Source organism: Candoia aspera, chromosome 1 (genome assembly GCF_035149785.1).
Source record: "Candoia aspera isolate rCanAsp1 chromosome 1, rCanAsp1.hap2, whole genome shotgun sequence".
NCBI classification, from domain to species: domain Eukaryota; kingdom Metazoa; phylum Chordata; class Lepidosauria; order Squamata; family Boidae; genus Candoia; species Candoia aspera.
Genome location: NC_086153.1, coordinates 42,667,785 through 42,689,499, shown reverse-complemented (window position 1 = coordinate 42,689,499; position 21,715 = coordinate 42,667,785). Strand labels below are relative to the sequence as shown.

General features: G+C 36.6%; 1 protein-coding gene across 1 annotated transcript in view; it reads right to left on the bottom strand.

Annotated features, from left to right (window-relative positions):
- Window positions 1-21,715, bottom strand: part of LRPPRC (leucine rich pentatricopeptide repeat containing) — a 121,228-nt gene that overhangs the window by 14,647 nt on the left and 84,866 nt on the right. The window contains exons 27-32 of the mRNA XM_063302863.1: window positions 18,038-18,180; window positions 17,802-17,916; window positions 14,381-14,501; window positions 10,821-10,909; window positions 4,471-4,675; window positions 1,051-1,181 (exon numbers count right to left, since the gene is read on the bottom strand). Of these exons, the coding sequence (XP_063158933.1) occupies window positions 1,051-1,181; window positions 4,471-4,675; window positions 10,821-10,909; window positions 14,381-14,501; window positions 17,802-17,916; window positions 18,038-18,180 (804 nt within the window). The remainder of the gene's footprint in view (window positions 1-1,050; window positions 1,182-4,470; window positions 4,676-10,820; window positions 10,910-14,380; window positions 14,502-17,801; window positions 17,917-18,037; window positions 18,181-21,715) is intronic.

The following is a 21,715-nucleotide window of genomic DNA, read 5'->3' as shown; positions in this document are numbered from 1 at the left end:
ATATACCACCTTAATAAATTCAGTGATAATGAGGATGGGCATTTTGCTTATTCAGTTTTCAAGATTCTGTATCCTAATCCCTAATTTTTTGATATTAAACCCAATAAATGAAACTGTATGTTGATCTTGCTTTTCTGATTGAATTTTGCTGTAAGGGGCCTGAAAGGCTTATTTATAAGCATTTTAAAAAATAGGCCCTTCAAATCCCTGGTGTTTCAGCCATCTTTTAGATGACTGGATACTCCTCTTTATTTTATACATTTTAGTATTTTTTATGGCAGTTTATCAATTTTTGCTACTTTTTAATTCATAACATACTTTATTGCTTTAAACTTTTTATTTTATAAATCACACTGTGATTTCATTCTTCATCTTGAAATGATTATGAGTTTAGCTGCTGTTTTTAAAACAGATTAACATACAATAAAAACAGTACCTCCTAAATATAAATATAAAATATAAAATCCGGGACACGATATTAAAAGTTCTTAATTTAAGTTCATAAATACATGGCAGCCTGTTTAGGGTGCTAACCACCCCCAGGGTTGATTACCCCCACCCCGCCCCAAGCAAGATGGCAGAGCCAGGTCTTCACCCCTTCTGGAAGGCCAGGAGAGAGGGGGCCTGCCTCACCTCTGGGAGAAGAGTGTTCCATATGGCAGCGGCCATGGCAGAGAAGGCTTTTTTTCTGGACCCCACCAATAGACAGTCTCTCATGCCCTAACATGCCCTCTCTGCCTGACTGGGTGCAGAGAATTCCCTAGCCTGCATGGAATTTGAAGTCCACACATTTTGAAGTTGTCAAGTTTGAAAAACATTGACCTAGGTTGTTTGTGGCAGATAGGACTCCATTATAGGTGATGCTCCTTTTAAAATTAGGACGAAGTGCTGGTTGAGCTACATAAGGCTTAAAAACAACCACTTGCTTCATCACCTGTGGTGAGAACTGACCAAGTAGGAAAGATTTACAGGAGCATACAGGATAGCCAAGCTACTGAAGTTTTTTTGTAGGTTAGTGATACCAGTGGACTTTTTTGCCACATAACTTACGTTTTTCCAAAGCTGCTTCCTCTTTGCCCTCTATCAATTTTCTGAATACAAAGGATATGTCTGCATCTTCAGTCAGTTGTCTAGAGATGAATTTCTCCTCAATGTATTCTGTGGCAGCATCACAGTTATTACTGGTGAAAGGAAAAAGTTGCATTAGCTGAGTTTCTAACATTAGAGTTCATATGCCAATAAAGTAATAACATGAATGTTTTATTCTATTTCTACATTAATATTACACAGAATAGCAGTGGTAAAAGTACCTATCACTCCACTCAGGCAGATACTGTTATAACACAAAGTGAAACAAGTTTATGGCTGAGTGCGTAACATCAGCACTAATGCCATTCCCTTCAGAAATTAACTATGACCTTTTCTACTGCTGAATAACATTACTTTTATTTGGTAACAGAACAAAGTTATCTGTGGGTTCGTTACCTTTGAAATAAGGGAAAGTAAAAATTTAAAAAAATCCCAAGAAAACAAGAGATGCAGAAAAAAGTGAAGAGCATATTTATGGTATTAAATATTTTATTGAATTTTTCATAGTTACCTTTTTGGACAGAGACACAATTTATTAAATGTGGTATCTTCAGCAGTGTCTGTAACAAGCAGCCATTATGCCAATATGATGATACGTGTGTCATGATATCATTGCACAAAGGACAATACTTAGTACTCGTGTCACAACGTCTGACACAAGTATGTAGGCCTCATCATTTGCATCATGATGTATGTGTGTCATCTGCACCTCCTTGCTCTTCCATGACTACCCATGGACATGTTTAATAGTTTTGTCTACAAAACTATTTTTCTTTGTAATGTTAACAGAAGTGACCGCAACATGCGATGAAAGTACTGTAGACGTGAGAAATAAATGCAGCTTATTGTGCCTTTGATTTTTAAAAAGAGTTGCAGATGACAGTTCTTCAGAGCCTGGTTTCAACAAGATGTGGACATAAGTGGGCAAATAGCTTGCTTAAGATACTGACAGCTGGAAGCTCATAGTTAACTGCCAATTCAGAAAGGTACCTGACTCTAAATGCAGCAGGATTTTCTCCCTGGAGTCAGCTGACAACATATCAGAATTTGTTGATAAAAACTGAGAATAGATAACTGGGTTCAAAATAATATGGCAAAAAACTTGTACTGATTGTTACCATGTTCTTCCACCTGATAGATACCTCATCTATCTATCTATCTATCTATCTATCTATCTATCTATCTATCTATCTATCTATCTATCTATCTATCAAATTTAATCACCGCCCATCTCACTCAAAGAGCAACTCTGGGCAGTTTACAATAAAACAAGAATAAATAATCATTCATATGTGTACTTTGGACCTTTTCTGATGTTAAACTGATGTTTAAAAGAGATTGATCCTGCAAACATTTCCAAAAGACTAGTTGCCTAACTGCTTTTAATGAGGGATTTTGGAAACCATTAAGAATTTTAAAGCTTATTTCTCCTTAGAAGGATGGTAGTCCACGTCCAGAAACAGACAGCATGAGCTTGGAAATGGGTTTGTTAAAATGGTTCTTCAATCTTTCTACTCAAATTTCTCTAACTTTTTAACTTTTTTTGCCAGTCTTTGTTAGGACTATCATCAATGATCTTATATGCCTGGGGTATACATAGGTAAAGGTAAAGGTTTCCCTTGACATTAAGTCCAGTCATGTCCGACTCTAGGGGGCGGTGCTCATCTCCGTTTCAAAGCTGAAGAGCCAGCGTTTGTCCATAGACACTTCCGTGGTCATGTGGCCGGCATGACTACACGGAACGCCGTTACCTGCCCACCAAAGTGGTACCTATTAATCTACTCACATTTGCATGTTTTTGAACTGCTAGGTCGGCAGGAGCTGGGACTAGCAACGGGAGCTCACCCCGTCACGCGGATTCGAACTGCCAACCTTCTGATCAGCAAGCTCAGCAGCTCAGCGGTTTAACCCGCAGCGCCACCGCGTCCCAGGGGGTATACATACCTGTAACATAATATAATTCTACCAAACTTCTGACTGAAAGAAAACAACTGAATTTATTTGAGAAGCTAGTACAAAAGTGAAATAAATAGGACAGGATACAGCTAACTGGTATATTTAAAATATATTCAGTGCATATAGGAGTAGAAAGAGACAAAGAGTTTTTTATGGATATAAGCCCACACTCAACATTAAGTAAGTGCTATCAAACCATTCAATGAAGGCAGAACATGTCAGACAACATACAGCTGATATTTAAGCACTAATGTAAAGAGAACAGAGCTTCGATTGGTAGAACAGAGACAGTGTAATTGGAATGTACTATGTTCCCAAATCTTGTATTATCTGAAAAGGATTTTCAAACATTTCATTAGAAAATTAATTGTATTTATTTATTTTAAGGTCACTCATAATCTGCATGCTAATTTTTTACTATTCTGCATTATCAAAGGAGTGCAAAGCAAATTTAACACATATGTAAAGCTTATTGATGTAAACAGGTATTCACTATGCTGTGAATTAGAGCATTAACAAGAGTCAGCTTAAGCCAATGCGTCATTCAGGTAGGCAGAATTTTATAAGCATGTAAATTTAATATCATTAGCCTACTGCAAGTTCACTTATCCAATATTAACCTGCAGTTTTTACATTTCATTAAGCAGATTCCAACATTCATTGTTTCTAGGATAAGGAACTTCAATGACAGCCAGTTTTTAAACTATGAATAGGCACAGCGGCCATTTTATTAGGGCGCTCACAACATTTTTTTCAAAATCCCAAATGGTCCCATTGACCACAATGTTTACCTACCCATCCTAAATAATTAAAAATGAATATTAGGCTTCTGGTGTCTCCCCACATACCACATTGGCATTGCCGAAAGAAACTAACTGGCCTATGTTTTAAAAAATACATACATTTATGGACTACGAAGAATGAAAGATAGCATTAGAATACACGCATGCACACATTCATGCAGTACATATTTTCATCAATGGTCTGATAATTAGATGAAGAGCAATATTTATTTATTTTATTATTTCACATATTTGTATGCTGCCAGAATCTGAAGACTATTATTATTCCAGTAAAACTTTGATTTAATGGACCTTTGGGTGTGGGGGTGGGGAGGAGCAGTTCCCATTTAAAACCATCTATTAAATCAAATTGATGTAATATCATTATATAATTCATATTTTAATGCTAACTTATGTCATTTCTGTAAAGACATAAATTATATAATTACAGATACTATGTAAAAAAATTCTTTGATCTTCAATGGCAGCCAGTATTTATTTAACTATTATAACTATTACAACTATTATAACCAGTATCTATTTAACTATTATGAAGAAAAGGTTACTGACAAAACAACAAAGTCGTCATATGCTTGTTTCCCTCATTGGTACAAGAAGCATTACCCACTACTGAGTTGCTTACTTCCTGATGTGAGCCAACACAGTGTTGTTGATGAAAAGCATTCTTGGCAATTTAAGAGTCCCATGGAAGGGTTCTATTAATTTCTCAATTTCCCTTATACTGTCTTCATCTCCCTTCTGAGCGAATGCTTGAACAAGCCGAGTAACTGCTAGTTGAGTGGGTACTTTATTGTTTTTAAGAAGTGTCTTGAAAGAAGACATTGCTTCTGTTGAAGAGATTAAAAAAGAGACTTTATTCAAAACAGAATAGTAGATCTTGATATTACATTACATATTTATAAATCTCATTAACTATAAGAGAATGAAAAATCTTACCAATCCTTTTCCTCAAGCTTACCATAGCTTTTTCAGTCTGCTCCCCAAAAGCAATTATACTTGTTGCTATGCATAACTTGCGTGTAAGATTTTGATGGCTTGGTCCGCATTTCCCAGCTTACCTCCTTATCTTTTAATAGTTAACAGCCACAGTAGACAAGGCAATCATGCACCGATGGCACTAGATAGGCAAAGTACCGTTTCCATGCCACTACCTCCTCAAACATTGCTTTGCTAGGTTCGTTAAGCTGACCAATGGTCTAACACACAATTTTTATGTTGTTTACCACTAAAAGATGTTCAGAACCACCATCTTGGAGGAGTCCAAGGGTAAAAAATGGCAGGTCCATGGGTCAAATATGCAGTTGGCCCACAACTCCATAGTGCTCACCAATGTTAAATTTCAGTTCAACTTTTGATACTTGCTTTTGAAAATGGTAACTTGAAAAATAAAATCATGATCAACTTAATTGTGCATTCTTCCAACATTTGATGAGAAACGCCTCCATCATATATTAAAATATCCCAATCTTTTCTTCTTATTCTTAGGTGTAGGTCCTACAGCAAACAGCAGCAGTGGAACGGTTAAAACACTGCAACTTCCAAAAGTACTTTTTGGAAAAGGAGTATGGAACACATGTACATCTGAATCAAAAGCTGCATTCTCACGTTACAATATTGGACAGAGATAATTAAATGCAGGAAAACAAAAACACTCTCTGGTGGTAGAGAGCATCCTATGACAGCAAGGGAGAGAGGAAAGGGTGGGAAGTAATCACAACAGTTTGCCTTCAGGTAAATGGATGTTTGGTACCTGGCCATGCCTCATCCTAATTGATTATGAATAGGCACAGCGGCCATTTTCTTAGGGCGCCCACAACATTTTTTTCAAAATCCCAAATGGTCCCATTGACCACAATGTTTACCTACCCATCTTCAATAATTAAAAATGAAAATTAAGCTTCTGGTGTCCCTTCCCCCACTGGCATTGCTAAAAGGAATTAACTGGCCCATGTTTTAAAAAACATATACATTTATGGATTACTAAGAATGAAAGATAGCATTAGAATACACACATGCACACACACATACATATTTTCATCGAGGGTCTGATAATTAGATGAAGAGCAATATTTATTTATTTTATTATTTCACATATTTATATGCTGCCAGAATCTGAAGACTAATATTATTCCAGTAAAACTTTAATGGACCATTGGGGGTGGGGGTGGGGAGGAGCAGTTCCCATTTAAATCAATATCTATTATACCAAATGATGTAATGTATCATTATATAATTGATATTTTTATGCTAACTTATGTCATTTTTGTGAAGACATAAATTATATAATTACAGAAACAATGTAAAAAAATTGTTTAGACTGATTCAGATATAATATCTGGAGATGATTTTTTTTTTTTTAAGTTTGTTGCATCTGAAGTCCACTGGAGGTCCAGAAAAATCGAAGTTTTATTGTACAAATGTAACTACTTCCTTCCTGAAAATTAATCACTGTAATTTAGACTAAGTTTACAAACATCTGATTTGTATGTATGTATCAATGAACATGAATTTGAGTAAACTCCGGGAGACAGTGGAGGACAGGAAGGCCTGGCGTGCTGGGTCTGTGGGGTCACGAAGACTCGGACACGACTTAACAACTGAACATCAACAACAATAATTGATCAAGGTCATAATTCCAACTTTTTTAGCCATGATAGTTACACATCAATTTTCATTTTAAAAATTCTGGTGCACTAAACATGTGCAACAAATACATATATATCCCATAATTCACCACCCAAGAAAACCAGTAAAAAAATACATCACTTTTATATAAACATCGACACATTCTAACCAATTCTAGAAGACAGCTCTATTGCCATTTCTCATTTTTATGTGCTTCCAGGTTGATTAAAAAACCAAAACCAGCTATGGATTATGGCATTTATTTCTCATGCCTCATTTGTTATTATGCTGCTTTTCGTACATTTACAAGAACCATCAGAATACTAAGGGACAATTAATAGGATGGCCAAATCCAAATAGTTTAATCACAGGTAAAACCCTCAGATCTCAGTTCAGGTTCGAAATATGATTCCTATGTGCAAGTAAAATAACAGTATATGCTATGTTATCATATGCATTTTTTTCAAGTATCAAGAACAGGTAGCAAACACACTGTGACAGCCTGCATTCAGCTATGGCTTCCTGCTGGCTGTTCATGTATCCATACATTTTTTTCTAAATCTGTTCAATCATATCCGATTCTTGAAGACTGCAGGACAACTCCCTGCAATTTTCTTGGTAAGGTTTTTCAGAAGTGGTTTGCCATTGCCTCCTTCCTAGGACTGAGAGAGAAAGACCAGCCCAAGGTCACCCAGCTGGCTTTGTGCCTAAGGTGGGACTAGAACTCACAGTCTCCTAGTTTCCAGCCTGGTGCCTTAACCACTACACCAGAGTGGCTCTCTATCCATACATACATACATACATTCAAACAAACATTCTGTGGATAGGCAGAACTTGAAAACAGAAGAGAGCTTAGTTTCCCAAAGAAAAATGTTCCTGTAGGAGAAAGAGCAGCTGTTGAGGTGGCATCAGAGGTGGAGTCTTAAGGACACCAGAGAAGACTCTGGGAAGCAGAACTTTGATGGAGAAAAATGAGTTATGCAACTTCAGACTGAAAATTTGTGGTGCCTTACTATCCTGAATTGTTATATTGTTACACTGCTGAAATAATTCAGTTTGAGGCAATCTGGAGAAATTGCTGAAGAGAGTTGTTGGATGTGATCCAGAAGACTGGATCCTGAAGATCCTAAGAAGAGGTTGTACCGTGCGAGTTTTTCTGCTCAACACAGAGGATCCCTCGGGGACTGAAAATGACAGAAAATAAGACGTTCTGCCAGCAAAAGCTGAGGTAGGAAGCCTGTGTCGGTCTGAGAGAGAAAAAGAGGCTGCAGGAAATTTAGGCTGCAATCTTGAGAATATTCTGAAAAAGACATTCTGTTGCAGTATCTTTTTAATCTTAAATTGCTGCTCAGGCAAGAGAAAGTAAAACAGCAGAGGTTACCTTGCCTTGTCTAACAGTAAATCATCCTTACTAACTCTTACTAAGCAATGCAATGAATTCAAAAGTAGCTTGCTTACTTTAACATACTTTAATAAATGAAAACAAAATCCGAAGAGGTGTTTTTCCACTGTGTTTTTATCTAATTCTACAGAATATTCCTAAGGCCCACATGCCTTTGGTTGAACTTACTTTATTACATCAAGTGTGTCAAGCTTGAACTGTGTAATATGCTTCATGGTGTCTTTTCAGATACTGCAATTACACTGTGACAAGGTACATATGCAAGTTTTGCTTGAGTACTGCACATTTTAAAATCAGGTTTCCCTTTTCCAAAACAGAAGTGCAGGACATAAGGCTTTGTGAAAATATTGCAGGCAACAAGCTGACCTGAAGTATAATTTTCACCGTGATAGGCATCAGTATTTATTTATTTGTTTGTTTGTTTGTTTATTTATTCAATCAATAATGATAAATTATTCCCTGAATCTGAATGAACCACAGGCAGGGGTACAATAAAGTCAAGACACAAACTATATATTAAAATCCCATAAAAACAATAAGTACACATCTAACATATTACAAGCACTACTGTATTAAACTAACCTAAGGCCAAATACCTAATGGAACAACATTACTCTGGCTACTTTCTGAAAGGTCTGTAAATCAGAGGCCACCTGTACCTCCAGGGACAGTGTTCCATAAAATAGAGGCCACCACTGAGAGGGATGTTGCTTGACCCATGCTGGTGAACCCTCTCAGGATAGGACTGGCCCTCTTTAGGGGAATGGACTGGTCAGTCAGATTTGATTTTGACAAGGTGTTGCCTTTACACTACACTGTAAAGAGATAATAACCAGCACTTAAAATTGGGCCCAGAAGCCAATTTTGAAGCCAGTGCAGTGAATGCACAATCAGTATTCTTCTTGCCTGACAGGATTAATTCATCAAACATCTAGCCCCCATGTTTTTGTGCCAACTGTAGCTTCTGGGTCATCTCCAAAGGGAGCCCAATATAGAACACATTGTAGTAGTCCAACTGGGAATGATCAAGGCACGAATTACCTTCACTAAAGCATCCTTGGTCCAGGTAGGTCATATCTATACATCATATTAAGTATTCTTAAAATACAGAATTTCAATCCAATTTAAATTAATTTCAGTTTTTGTCCTAACTTCCCTGTTCCATTCTAAAGAATCAAAGATTGGCTGGATAAATAAAGCACAGCACAGAGAAAAGGAGATTAATGCAATCAGTACTGAGAAGATGATCTCAAGACTTGCAAGTGTTTCATTGGCCACTGTTGAGGGTAAGCCAGGATATGGTAACTATAGCTGGAGAAGGGAAAAGCCAAAGGGAAGCAGACACGTATGTAGAAATCGGATGAGTGGCAGGTCGGATAAAAGGAAAAAAGTTCAAGGCTTAGTCCAACAGTTTTAAGCAAGAGGTCTCTGCCAAACTATCAGCAACTCTTTTACTGGATCCTTTAGCTACTGTCCAAGAGAGAGCCAAAAAAGCAAATTATGGGAGAACAATCAGGTGAGCTGCTATGCTATAGAAACTTTGCTTAAGTACTGGTCTCCAAGGAAGGATAGCGAGGAGAAGCTATTTTCCCAGTGACTTCTCAACTGCTTTGAGATTCAGGATATCATGCCTGGTACTGTAGGGTCATGGCAGCTGATTGATGGGCAATTATTTCTGTTGAAGGGATTCCCTGGGGATAATCACTTGGGAACCACATGGAGCTTATGCAGAGTGTAAGTAGGGCCAAAGCAAAATATGGACAGGCCACCCACATTTCTTCCCACATTTTTTTCTCCTCCTGGTAATCTTTCTTTCTATTCTGTTTCAGACATCTTCACTTCCTCCCTTAATATGGACTGCTAAGAGACAGATAATTCTTACCAGAGATCTAAACTTGCACAGCTTACTGAGGTGTCTTTAAGCAAGCCATGAACTGTATAATACTACATTGGCGACCCTGACATATTTAAACTAAGATGTATTCTTTGACAAGAGAATTCATGAAACTAAATGATTTAGCAATAGTCTTCCTACCTTGAAGAAGGCTATTTGCTAAACTAGGGTTAAAAATGAAATAAAATAAGGAAAAGATACATTTAAGCATATGATGAAAAACAGAAAAATTTTCAGCAGCAAATCCGTAATAATTGTGGTGTAAAACTGTAATTTGCGCAAGGTGCAGTTTTGTGATCCTAAATCTCGCTGGCCTTGCTATGCGAAAACCAGTAGATTATGGAGGCAGGATGTCCAAGATGAAGCCAAACTAGCCTCAAAGAGATTAATATAGTCTGACAGTAAAATTGTCTACCACTGCATTCACAAGCATTTACATTGTTCAGCCAACAGTGCTGTTACCATACAAAGTAAGTTTACAAAGAGCACAAAAGGACAATGTATGTTTTATTACTGCTGGCATTGAGAACTATTAAAAGTATTAGATTAAGTTTTTTAAAAATCAGTATTATAAACATTTCGTGCACAGCATGCACATTTAACACTCAATTTAACTCACTTGATATCTTGTTCTACCAACACACTGTGCAGGAAGAAACTGCTGGGAATTGTTTCAGATGCTCTAAGGTATGTTAATTTCCAAAGCAAAATGAATTGTGCTGTGAATTTTAACGCATTTGAAAGCCTGTACTTTCTCTCGTTCTGGAGCACAAATTTTGCATGTCTGAAGAGCTGTGATTCATCTTAAGAAAACCCATCTTGTGTTAAATGGAACGGAAACTGGACTAAGTGGTCAAATGACAAGTACATTCATATTCAAGCTGTATTATAAATGCATGTACAGTAATTTACGTCTCTCAGCTACCACAAAAGGCGCTTGATAAGCAGGTAATTTGCTAAATGGACTCCTTTATCCAAGTATTCGAAGGGCGTTACAAGAAAAATCTGCAGAGGCATTAATGTGACGTAAAGGTCAAGCATTGTGACATACCTTTCAAATAATCCCGCCTAACTTGCGTTAAGATGAGGAGGCTGCTGGCAGCATCGTTCAGCACGAAGCCCTTGATGTGGTTCTCAGCGCTAAAAGAAGCAGACATTTAGAAAGGAATTACTGACATGCTTCTGATACGATAATAAATGGTTGAGCACCAAGGTGAAATTATAAAAACTACTGTTCGTATGTTAAAAATATTGCTGCAAAATATCGACCTGGAGACAGCTTTTGTGTTATCCTGTCAATGGTTATAGAAGGATAATTTTTTTGTGCATTCTGACAGATGACAAAGTTGGAAATGAGCAACAAAAGAAACAAAGTACAAGATTTTTTTAAACAATCGGTTCAGATTCTTGAATGCTGACATATTACATGACGAAAATAACTGCATGCCCACTATTGTTCTGCTGTATCCTAAGCGGGATACTTTGTTCTTCCTTTTAAAACAGTCACCATAATTATAAAATGTAAAACCATTCTTCCTGCAATAAAAAAATGAAACATTTATTTTCAGCATAGTATATTTTAAATACAAATTAAAGGGATATTATGAACCAACTCTGTATAATTTGGTTGATTTAATTTTCAAATTTCTGTCACCTAGACATATGCAGGATTTAAAAAAACAAAACAAAACAAGACTTTGTGTATTACTTTGCTGTCCTAAAACTAAATTTCATCATTCATCAATTCTGTGTTTTAAAAGGCAAAAATAAAACAAAAAAGAACAACTTCACTTACCTGAAAGTGCAGGAAGAAATTAGCTTTACTACTATTGATTAAAGCCTTTCAAGAAATATACTCTGAACATACTGATCAGAAAACCTTTTTCTATTTTCATGTCCCTGTCTTTACATGGTACCCACATAATTAAATGTAGACTTTACTCTTAAAGTGCCCCCTGAGAGGAGTGAATACAAGGCTGCCATTTGCTGTATCAACAATCAGGATAAACCACAGGGATCATCTTGTGAGAAACAACAGAACAGCCCACCTTTCTGAATTTATGAACTGAGCGGATTAGGAAGTAAACAGAGTCATTGCTAAATTATTCTCCTCAATCTCAAGAAAATCCTCCACTGAGTTCATAATATGACCCTCTTCTCAGTCACTTTCAGCCTCTGGGGCCCTCAGGATTTCCTTACTCTTCCAAACCAATCCGCTTAATCCCTGCCTAAGTCCCCGCTGCTCATTTCTGCTTTTTGCGTTTGCCCCATCTGTCAAAACCCCTAAGTCAAAAAACTCATGCACAGAACTATAAATGACATATAACAAAGGATTTATTTTCTCCAATCTTCCAATCTTTACTGCAATTAAATAATCGTTAACCATTATTACAGACCTAATCCCTTATTTCAAAATTATTACATTTCTATTTTAGAACTGAAGGTAAATATCAGCAAGATCTCTGGGTTGACCAAAATAATAAGAAAACATTTTTTTATAAAGGCACTAACATTCAATATTTCCAATTTAGCTATCAGAAATCATTATTTTTTTTAAAAAAAATCTACCCATACAGTTAGAAAAAGGAAAGTCAAGACTTATTTCTTACTTACTGTGAACTAGGCAGAGCTCCTCCAAAATAACCTGATCTTGGAGTTCTCCTTTCCCAGTATACAATATTATAGTGCTTCACTTGGATTAGCACATTGATTTTTCATTTTAGTATTTAGTATTTAGTCTGCAGGTTACAAGATAATAGACTGTGTAAAATGTATTGTGTTCTGATTTACTGGACTGCTTTGATTTTTCCCAAAAGTGTTAACCTTTGCCAATGTGTTGGAAAGCTATTTCTCTATAATCTATTGAATATTCAGCAGTCCTAGTGATTTATGTTTGCAACTTACTGAGCAATCCTGAAAATCCTTTGTTTTGACACATAATGTATGTACATCTTATGAATCAAAATTAACACAAAGTGCAGCAAGGTGAGTAGTTTCCTTTGTATCAGGGCCGCTCCTGTTACATAAGGCTGCCATTTGGTTAAGAGAATCTCTGTGCTTCTCCATCCTTTATTTTCAGGATTAGTATCTCTACAGCAATCCATTTTGGATGCAATGGTAAAGTGTGATTTAGCTGAGCATTATATATAAACCTTGTATACTGCCTCTTACTCTCTCTTTCTCCAGAATAACTGTGAAGAGAAGATGGACAGTTTTTACTTTGTTTTATTGAAACAGGCTATTGTTATAACTCATGGGGCTTTTGTTTTTTAAGTTCACTTGCAGGTTTAAACCATAATAAAGACTAAACGTAGTTTTGTTGGATTTGAGACATAATGTTAAATTTTAGCATTATTATGCTAAATTAGGCTAAAGCAGAATTAGCTAAAGCAGAAGAGAAAGGTTCCAAATTTTTCCCATGCAACTGGGAAGGGCAAATGGAGTGGACGGTAGAGCTGAAGCTAATTCACACGAATCTTGTGTTATTTACTAGTAACCATTCAATTCCTAGTTCTGCATCATGTCCAAACATAGCCAATTACAGGTAAGATTTCAGGGTTAAATACTGAAGTTAAATTTTTTAAATTTCACTTTAACCCTATTGTTTAATTTTAAATAATCTCAGTATAATTTTACGTAGTTCACAATTTAAATCTTGCTTTAACTGTTTTCTGTTCATTTTCATCTTTATTTCTAGCAGATTTTTTTTAAAGTCAACTTTTGCTGGTAATTTTGTGTTTCTGTACTTTATTTACTTAAGATAAATCTCTATTTTTGGTACACATGAAAATATCCTCAGGTTATTTTCCAGTAGCTATTTAATTCTATTATTATTATTGTGGTTTTTTTTAATAATCCAAGTCTGATAAACTGTGCTTTCAACACAGTCTTCTGATTTAAAATCTCTCTCTCTCTCTCTGGATTGGTTATAAGGTAAGCCAACATTAATGATAGTTCATTCTTCCAACAGCCTCAGTATTCACAGCTGATACCCATCATTGCTATTTCCACAGTGCAGTGGATCAGGTAAGTACAGCTGGAGATGCTGGCCACACAAACAATCTTTTGCCTGTAATATATTTGTCTCTTTCTCTCTCTCACTATCCATATAAAATCAGTCCATGCACTAATACGTTTACTTCAAGGAAATTCCTTTAAGAGATTCAAACAATTGAGGAAATGTGTGGGCAAAGTTGCATATTCAGGTCAGTACTCTGCACAACACCACACTGGGGATTTTATGTATGAGACAAAACTGCCTGATGCACTAAACAACTAAACAGCATTTCTTCCTATTCATGATTCTGTCAGGAGAACTGACGTTTGTAATATTTGTTCTGTGGACTTGTGACTCCAGGACTACCCACACATAAGGTGTTTTGATGATGAGTGCACTTGTAAATTGTTATGTGTACCAAGTGCATGACTGGGTCATGATGGACTATTAACCACAGGATGACTTGAGTATGTCAACTTCTTTTGATTCACAATATATAGTGGAAAGTCCAGTACATTACTTTGTCCATAAGCAACAGGCAAAGTATGAAATAATGCATATGCAAAATTACCCATACCTGGATAAAGATAGATGGGATACATAAAAAGTCTTACATTTTTTTTACTTCCATTGCTTCTGTAAGAGAACCACGGCTGAGCAATGCTTTGATAAGTTTGCTATAACAACTGACATCAAGTACAACATCTTTTGCTGTTAGGAACAGTCTGTATGCCTCTGCAAAAGAATTAAAAAACAATGTGTCAGCCTTTATTGAAGTGGCACAGAAAAATGTTCATCTCTTTCTTTTTAACAGCATGTGAAACAAATCTGTTTCTCTGTTCTTATTTCTGAGCCCAAAGCTACATCTAAGAGCTGTTTTAATGTCTAATAAAAATCTCCTTTCTATTTAACTTTTAGCAACTTAAATTTACCTTCTTGCTAAAGAGGGGGGGATTGCTGCCACCAATGAGAAACAAGTTATGCCTTAGCCAGTTACAAAACAGCTCTTTTCAAAATCACTGTCAAATCACTGCAATGCTACTTATTTGAGAATACACTACATGCAATTTTAAGATAGTCCTTAATTCTGTGCTAGTAAGTTACATTGGTTAATATTTATCACAGAAGTCTTTGGGAAACGTTAGCAGCATTTCTACTTTTGAGAGATGAAATTATTTGCTTATAACAAGATTTACACAGAAACATACCATTTATAAATATACTACAACAGCATTTATCTGACTGATTAATGGTTTATTTCACACATTCACAATAACTGACAGTCAAAAGACATTACAAGAAGAGGAGGAGGAGGAGGAAAAGGGAACTATACTTTTCAATCATTTATTTTTCTGAACAAGATTAGGCAGGTGTGAATGTCCTGCCAAAACAATAACCTACTCCAAAAAAGGAATGCTACATATCTGGGGAAAAAAATCCCATTGTTCAATAGTTTTACTTTATAAAGTCATTGTAATCATTAGAATACAATATTATCCATAAAAGTGTTTGTCGAATATTTCATGGAATTCTGTTTAAATTTGAAAATATATCCAAAAAACTGAATGAAGAATAAGGGAGACAGAGCTTGAAAAATTACACTACATATACTGGCTAAATAGATGCAAATCCTACGTACCTGCACTATGTTATTCTTAAAGGTAAAAATAGGTATTATTAAATTAGGTAAACACTGCAGTGATCAAGAATGTGTTCTTAATATTTTGCATTGAAAAGTGTGTGTAATGATTTGAAACAGCTTTAGGTCAATATTTATTACTTTTTGTTTGTTATGTTCACAATGATTTTGGTATCAAGATTACAGTAGCTAAAGTGCTATGAGTTAATCCTAGGTTACTCCACTCAATGAAATGAAATACACAAATACACACACACACACTCACTATATACAGTTATAGGAGGGTGCTAAAAATAAGCCTTGATAACTTTACTTAAGAAAATGGTATTATTTGATCGTTGGGAGTCAAAAATGAAGAAAAAAAAATGAAGCCAACAAGTTCAGGAATATCTGTCACAGGCTAGCTGGCATGTTTCCTGAAGTGTTACATTCAGTATCTCATCAGCAACAAAATAATTACTTCAAGAATTCTAGTATTAACAAAAGCCTAGACAATTATACTGACATGAGTAAGAGGGAATGGGGCTTATATTCCAATTCCACCCCAGTCATACCCAGTCTCTCTATAGAGGTTTAAAATGCAATTAATCTGTCAATGAAGTCTAGCTTCATGGTGGGGGGGATATTTTTTTGACCCCAAAATTTATTGTAAAAGTCCATTTTCTACAGCAGAGACAAAGCACACAACAGTGGTTATCTCTTCCTCCTCCTTCCTTTTGGTGAGGTAGATCCTTCCCCAGTTCCAGAGTGACAAGCCACCCCCCTCCCCAAAGATGGAAGACTTTAGAAATTAGGAATAAATATACATGACCAAACTATCTTAATTTGGCTACAGGTGTAGATGGGGCCCTGAGATGCTTCCCTCCCTCTTGATATTGACTGGAGGGGTAGCTGGATATCCTTTGTCCATTACAGAAAATGAACTTTCATGATAAGCACAACACATTGCTTTCTTACAACAGAGCCCAAGCATCTGATCGTGGAACAAACTAAAGCTGTTTGGAAGGGCTAGATCTTTTATTACAGGACCTTAATTTTATAGGAACTTTCTGCAGCCCCCCCTTACTAAATGACTCTTTAGCCAAGGTAGATGGGTTAAGTTAGTAATATTTACTAAGAGAGAACATAAGGATTATGTGCCAGCCCAATAGATATCTCCCAGGGAGGCATCCATAAGCTAGTTTGATACATGATTTCATTCACCTGGGTAACAATGGCAGTGAGGCTTTATGGCTCAACCGGTTGTCCTATGTGGCGTTTTAGGCAATGTATGCTGCATTTTACTGTTTTTCCATTCAGACTTTGTGTCTACTTCGGTCTGTAAGGTTGGCATCTGTGAATTGTACCTGTAGTCAGGGAACTCCTCATCCCTAATAGGATCACCAGTCACCCCTAGGTTGTTTGGGCCATTAGGCTCTGGAAAGGGAGGAAAACTGGAGAGGGCAGGAGTGGAATCTTGCCCATGATATGGAATCCACATAGTGGTCATATGGCCCTGGAGACCAGCAAGTTTCACGAGACAGTCTTTCAAATTCATGCAACTAAGACTGGGGCACCCATTATTTGGATCCTCCCCTTTGCTGGGTGGGGAAAAACAATGTTCACTCTTGGCTGGAGCTTGTGCAGCTTGTTTGGAGGTCTCTATCCCCCCAGGATGTTCTGAATGGTAGGAACTAAAGGAATGAGAGAAGTAGCTTGAAGTCTGACTACTCTTCCTTTCATAACTTTCAATGGATAGGGAGAAAGCTTTCTTTTTCTCTTAAGTCTCTAGGGCTTCTCCAAACAGTTTTCCATTCTTGAATGGACCCAACATGAGCACCAAAGCTGATGGAATCTGTGTACCAGTTCTTCAGCCATAATTGCCCTCTGGTGGCCACAGTAGATGACATTCATCTAGTTAAGAATTCTAGGCTACCTTGGGTAACGTCTGCCCTGAAGGTATCCATCACGGCCAGTTAATTCATGTCCCCTCCAAATTTCTTACGTGGGGCAATGAGTTGTTTTGTTACACAATACAGGCCCCAGAAAAGATAGATGTAGCAAGAGAAGCTATTACAACTAGGGCTACAGCCTCATGATCTCAACTCTGGAGTATTTCTATCCTCCTATCCTCTTGTTTTGGGGGGCATTTTCCCCATCTTAATAGACTATCATCCCAGAGACAAGTATCTTATTAGATTTTACAATTAAAACAGCAACAAAGTCTTAAAAATAATTTGGTGTGGTAGATTCAGTATTGATGTGATGTGATGTGATATAAGTCTGTGTGTATGTGTATATTCTGCACTAAAGATTTCAATTGCAGTTTCATGGTGCAGAGCATTCATACAATGTGACTATACAGAAGAAGTTAATAATATCTTCAACAAGGGTTTAAGAAGTCAAAACTGATTTACCTTTATGTTTGCCCATTCTGCAAAATTGGTGTATTTTTTGATTAACATGATCTATTTGCTGGGGAACCGATGACAACCCAAATGGTGTAGAATCAACATCCTTTTCATACCAATCCTTTAAAAGAAACAAATAGGTGTCTTTATTTTTATAAATAGATAATACCCACTCATTATCTAATTAGAAAGGATTATTCTAATGTAGCTACTTTATCACAAAAACACTGAATCTAATTTACCTTAGGTACAGTAAATGGAATTTTCTGATTATTAGCTTTAAAAATATGTCCTAGCAAATGCAAAGTTCTGGGACGGGGGACAATATTTTCTTCCTGCATTTTAGTCCAAACAGCTTCAGCCTTTCCCAAATCATTATTTTTCTCTGAAAAGGAGACATTTAAGGGGAAAAAATGAGAAAACAATTACACACGTGATATTGACAAACCAATTTTAACAGATGATTATAGAAGAAAAGATTTCAAGTTTCAAACATTTTAGCAAAAAATTCCCCAAAAACTAATAAGCTAGGACAACAAGTGCTTCTTTTCTTCTTACTGCTTTACATTTTATGAGATGGGAACACCATCGTTTACCAAAGAGAAGGAAGATTTTATTTCAAAAACTTGTATCAACTATATTTATTCTGGAAATTTAACAATTCATAACCTATAAAAATAATAAGTCATATCCTGTTGTAGAAAGTGAAACTTCATTAATTTTCTATTCTGGTTACACCATTGGGGGATGCTCTTTTGTTAAATTAATTTAAGGTCTTTGTAGGATCCAAAAGAACCACGAGAGGAAACAAAATAGCTGTTGGTGGTGTTGCAGAAATGCTTATGCAAAGCTTGACAAAGTGTAATAATGGGTAGAATTGATTGCAGTTTTAATAATCCACTCCTGCAAGGGGATGTGCTACCTCCTCTAGGAACACAAAAGAAATTTGGATGTTGTTTTGTTTAATTTTTCTTAGACAGCACTAAGTATATAATATACCCTTCTTAAAATACCAGCATAAATCCCAAATACATTTGGCAGAAGAGGATGCTCCTGGGTCTACTTTCTTCCATTTCTATGAGGAAGGATTACAATTAATTACCATTAATAAAGCAGTGAGGAACAAATTCTTTTATCTTCTAAGAAACAAAGCTGTTTTTCCTTATTTGAATAGGGGAATTGGTTGTGTCTTTCGTTTTTGCTGACTGGAGCAATATTTCATAAAATTTATTTTCTTATTATTTCTCCCTCAGCAGGCATGTTGTCAGTATGAGGGAGGCAAACTACTCTTGGGAAGGAGAGAACAACCTCTTACTGAGGAAAAATTATGTTTTGAAACCCAATGGCATGTTTCTGTAAGCCAATATTGAAATTCTGACACCTTTTTTGCATCTTTCTGCTGAGAAAAATTAATAGTAAGTTAAACTAAAGTAAGGTATGCAATAAACTTTGTGGCTTCTTCTAAGCTGAATATGCATTTCTGCAAGCAAAGAAAATAGATATACTCTGCTAAGTAAATAGAAGGCACCAATTTTTCTTATTTTATAAGAGGTGGCAAAGAATTCTAACACCAAGTTACTGAGGCACAAAACTACTATTATCTCAAGCACAGCTGCGGAGAGAGAACTGGGTTAATCTGCTGCAGCAAAAAAAGCAGGAGTCCTTTGCACTTTAAAGATACTTGAGTTTCATGTTTCCTTCCCTTTTCTGTGAGGAGTTTGCAAGGATAACTGGCCCATGTGAATGGAAGAGAAATTGGGCAATGAAGGAAACGGCTTTCAGCATTCATGCAAATTCTACTGAAGCTTTTCCCATCTGACACTGAGTGATGCACAAAGGTATCGATCTGGATCAGTACAACAGCAGAGACCCAATGGTTTAAACCTTTTCCACCCCTTACTATTCCAATCTTTACTATGGAAAATTGTTTAAAATAGAAATCTTCCCTGGGCAAATTTTTCTGTGTGAAGCCAATTAACACACAACATGGCCTCTATCCCAGTCAATTTTGTGACCCAGAACACAGCCCACTCAAAATGTTCTGATTGGGAATGCATAAATCTGCCCATGCATGGAACAGCTGCTTTTGAGTGGACCATGCATGAACATGCTTCGGATGTTTTGTCCAGACACTGAATGAAATGGGGTTGGTTTTGTTGCAGACGAGGACTGAAAGCTGTTTCATGCAGAAGTGGTTGTGGGAGGATGGGGGGAGATGGGATACTCCACCCCAAGGTGGCAGCAGCAGCTGAGGGAAGCATAGAAGGAAGTGGGAGGGGGGTTTGGATATGCCACAGTTGCTAAGGTGAGGAGGGGGGCTGGTGGGTGACGTGTCCTAGCCTTGCCTTACATACCATCAAATCTTCTGGAATTTGTTTTGTCCAAATCCTCAAAACAGCCAAAATGTTCTGGGTTTTGTTTCGGCTAAACTGTAGCTTATCTGAAAAGGTTCAGAACTTCTGAACAAAATAATTTGCTCTGGGCTTTAAGCAAAACACATTTTCTCCTTCATGCATACCCCTAGTTCTAACAGAATATTCAAAGTGGGGCTATATTGTTCCACCTTCGAACAGTAACATACACATCCTTAAAAGCTTATGTATGACCAGCTGTAAAGTTGATTGACAGTAGAGCAAATACATATGAACTTATGAGTTTTTTCAAAATAATAATTTTGCTAATATTAGAATGTAAGGCAAGTACATTTCAGCTATTTAACATGCCTGCCAAATTAAAGTCTCCCTGAGTTGAATGTGCAGTCACCCTGTGCTATGAGGCTCTCAATTTTATGGCATTTTTCTCTAAAGCTTAACAAGTTGCCCACGTAATGGTAAGATTATGAAAGGCTTTGAGTTATTCCTTGGGAGAATGCAAGCGTATTTGGCTATCTTCTATTGAAAGCAATTATGTACAAAGCAAAGAGGAACATTTTTTTCAAATTCTTTTGCAGACAGCAAAACAAGACAGTTCAAAGTAAAGAGAGAAATTACACAGACAATTCTTGAATTTCTGAGACATGGTTCAGTACTACAGAATGATGGGAAATGGCAACTTTCTTCAAAGAACTCCTCAAGAGATAAATACCACCTATGCAGAAGAAAATAGGTGGTTTACAAAAACCTTCAATTATCATTCAACCAAAGTAAGCCAACTGTAGAATGTTTTCCTATTCAAGTTAATACTTCAGAACTGAAAGAAAGAAACCAACTGGTAAATTGGAATACTGCCCAAGCATGCTGAACAACATTTCACCCATGGGTAAGTTACTGAACTAAATGCACAAATGCCACCTAATTTTTGTTGTGGTGTTTTTTTAAATAAAATATATAACATGACAGTATTGGTCAGAAAGATGGAAAGGTAGTGTTTTGCTGAGATCTTTAAACAAGATAGTCAACTGCACCTGCAAGTGGGAGGAGGAGAAAACTGAAGGCCCAATGAAGGCCCTCAGTTGGAGGAAAATGAAGATTACAAATGTAAACAAGCATAATTGCAGGCCTTTATGCTTGTGGCTAAAGAATAAAATCCATAGCCATGGTTGTCACCAGCCCATTTAGAAAGTAGTAACTGGAAGAAAGGAAAATGATACAGATCATAGCTTTCTTAAGTGTTCTGAATCTTTCTTAGAACAATGTGTAAGGAGGGAAGATGACTAAAAGTATTTTAGTGTTGTCAACCTCCATCCCTGTTTTTGTCACCCTCCTGGTGTTGAAGCTAAAATTCTGGTACAGAAGCTCTTTTTATCTGATCAATATGGGGAAGAAGCCTAAGTTATATGTTTTCCATGCTGAAGGCCTCAAATTGAATTTTGGACTTTTCCAATTAAGAACCAGTAGGAAATACTTCTCCCTGAAATCTGCAACTTATCAGAACAGGCAATATTGGATGAGATTAATATTTAGTCTGGTATGGTATATGGA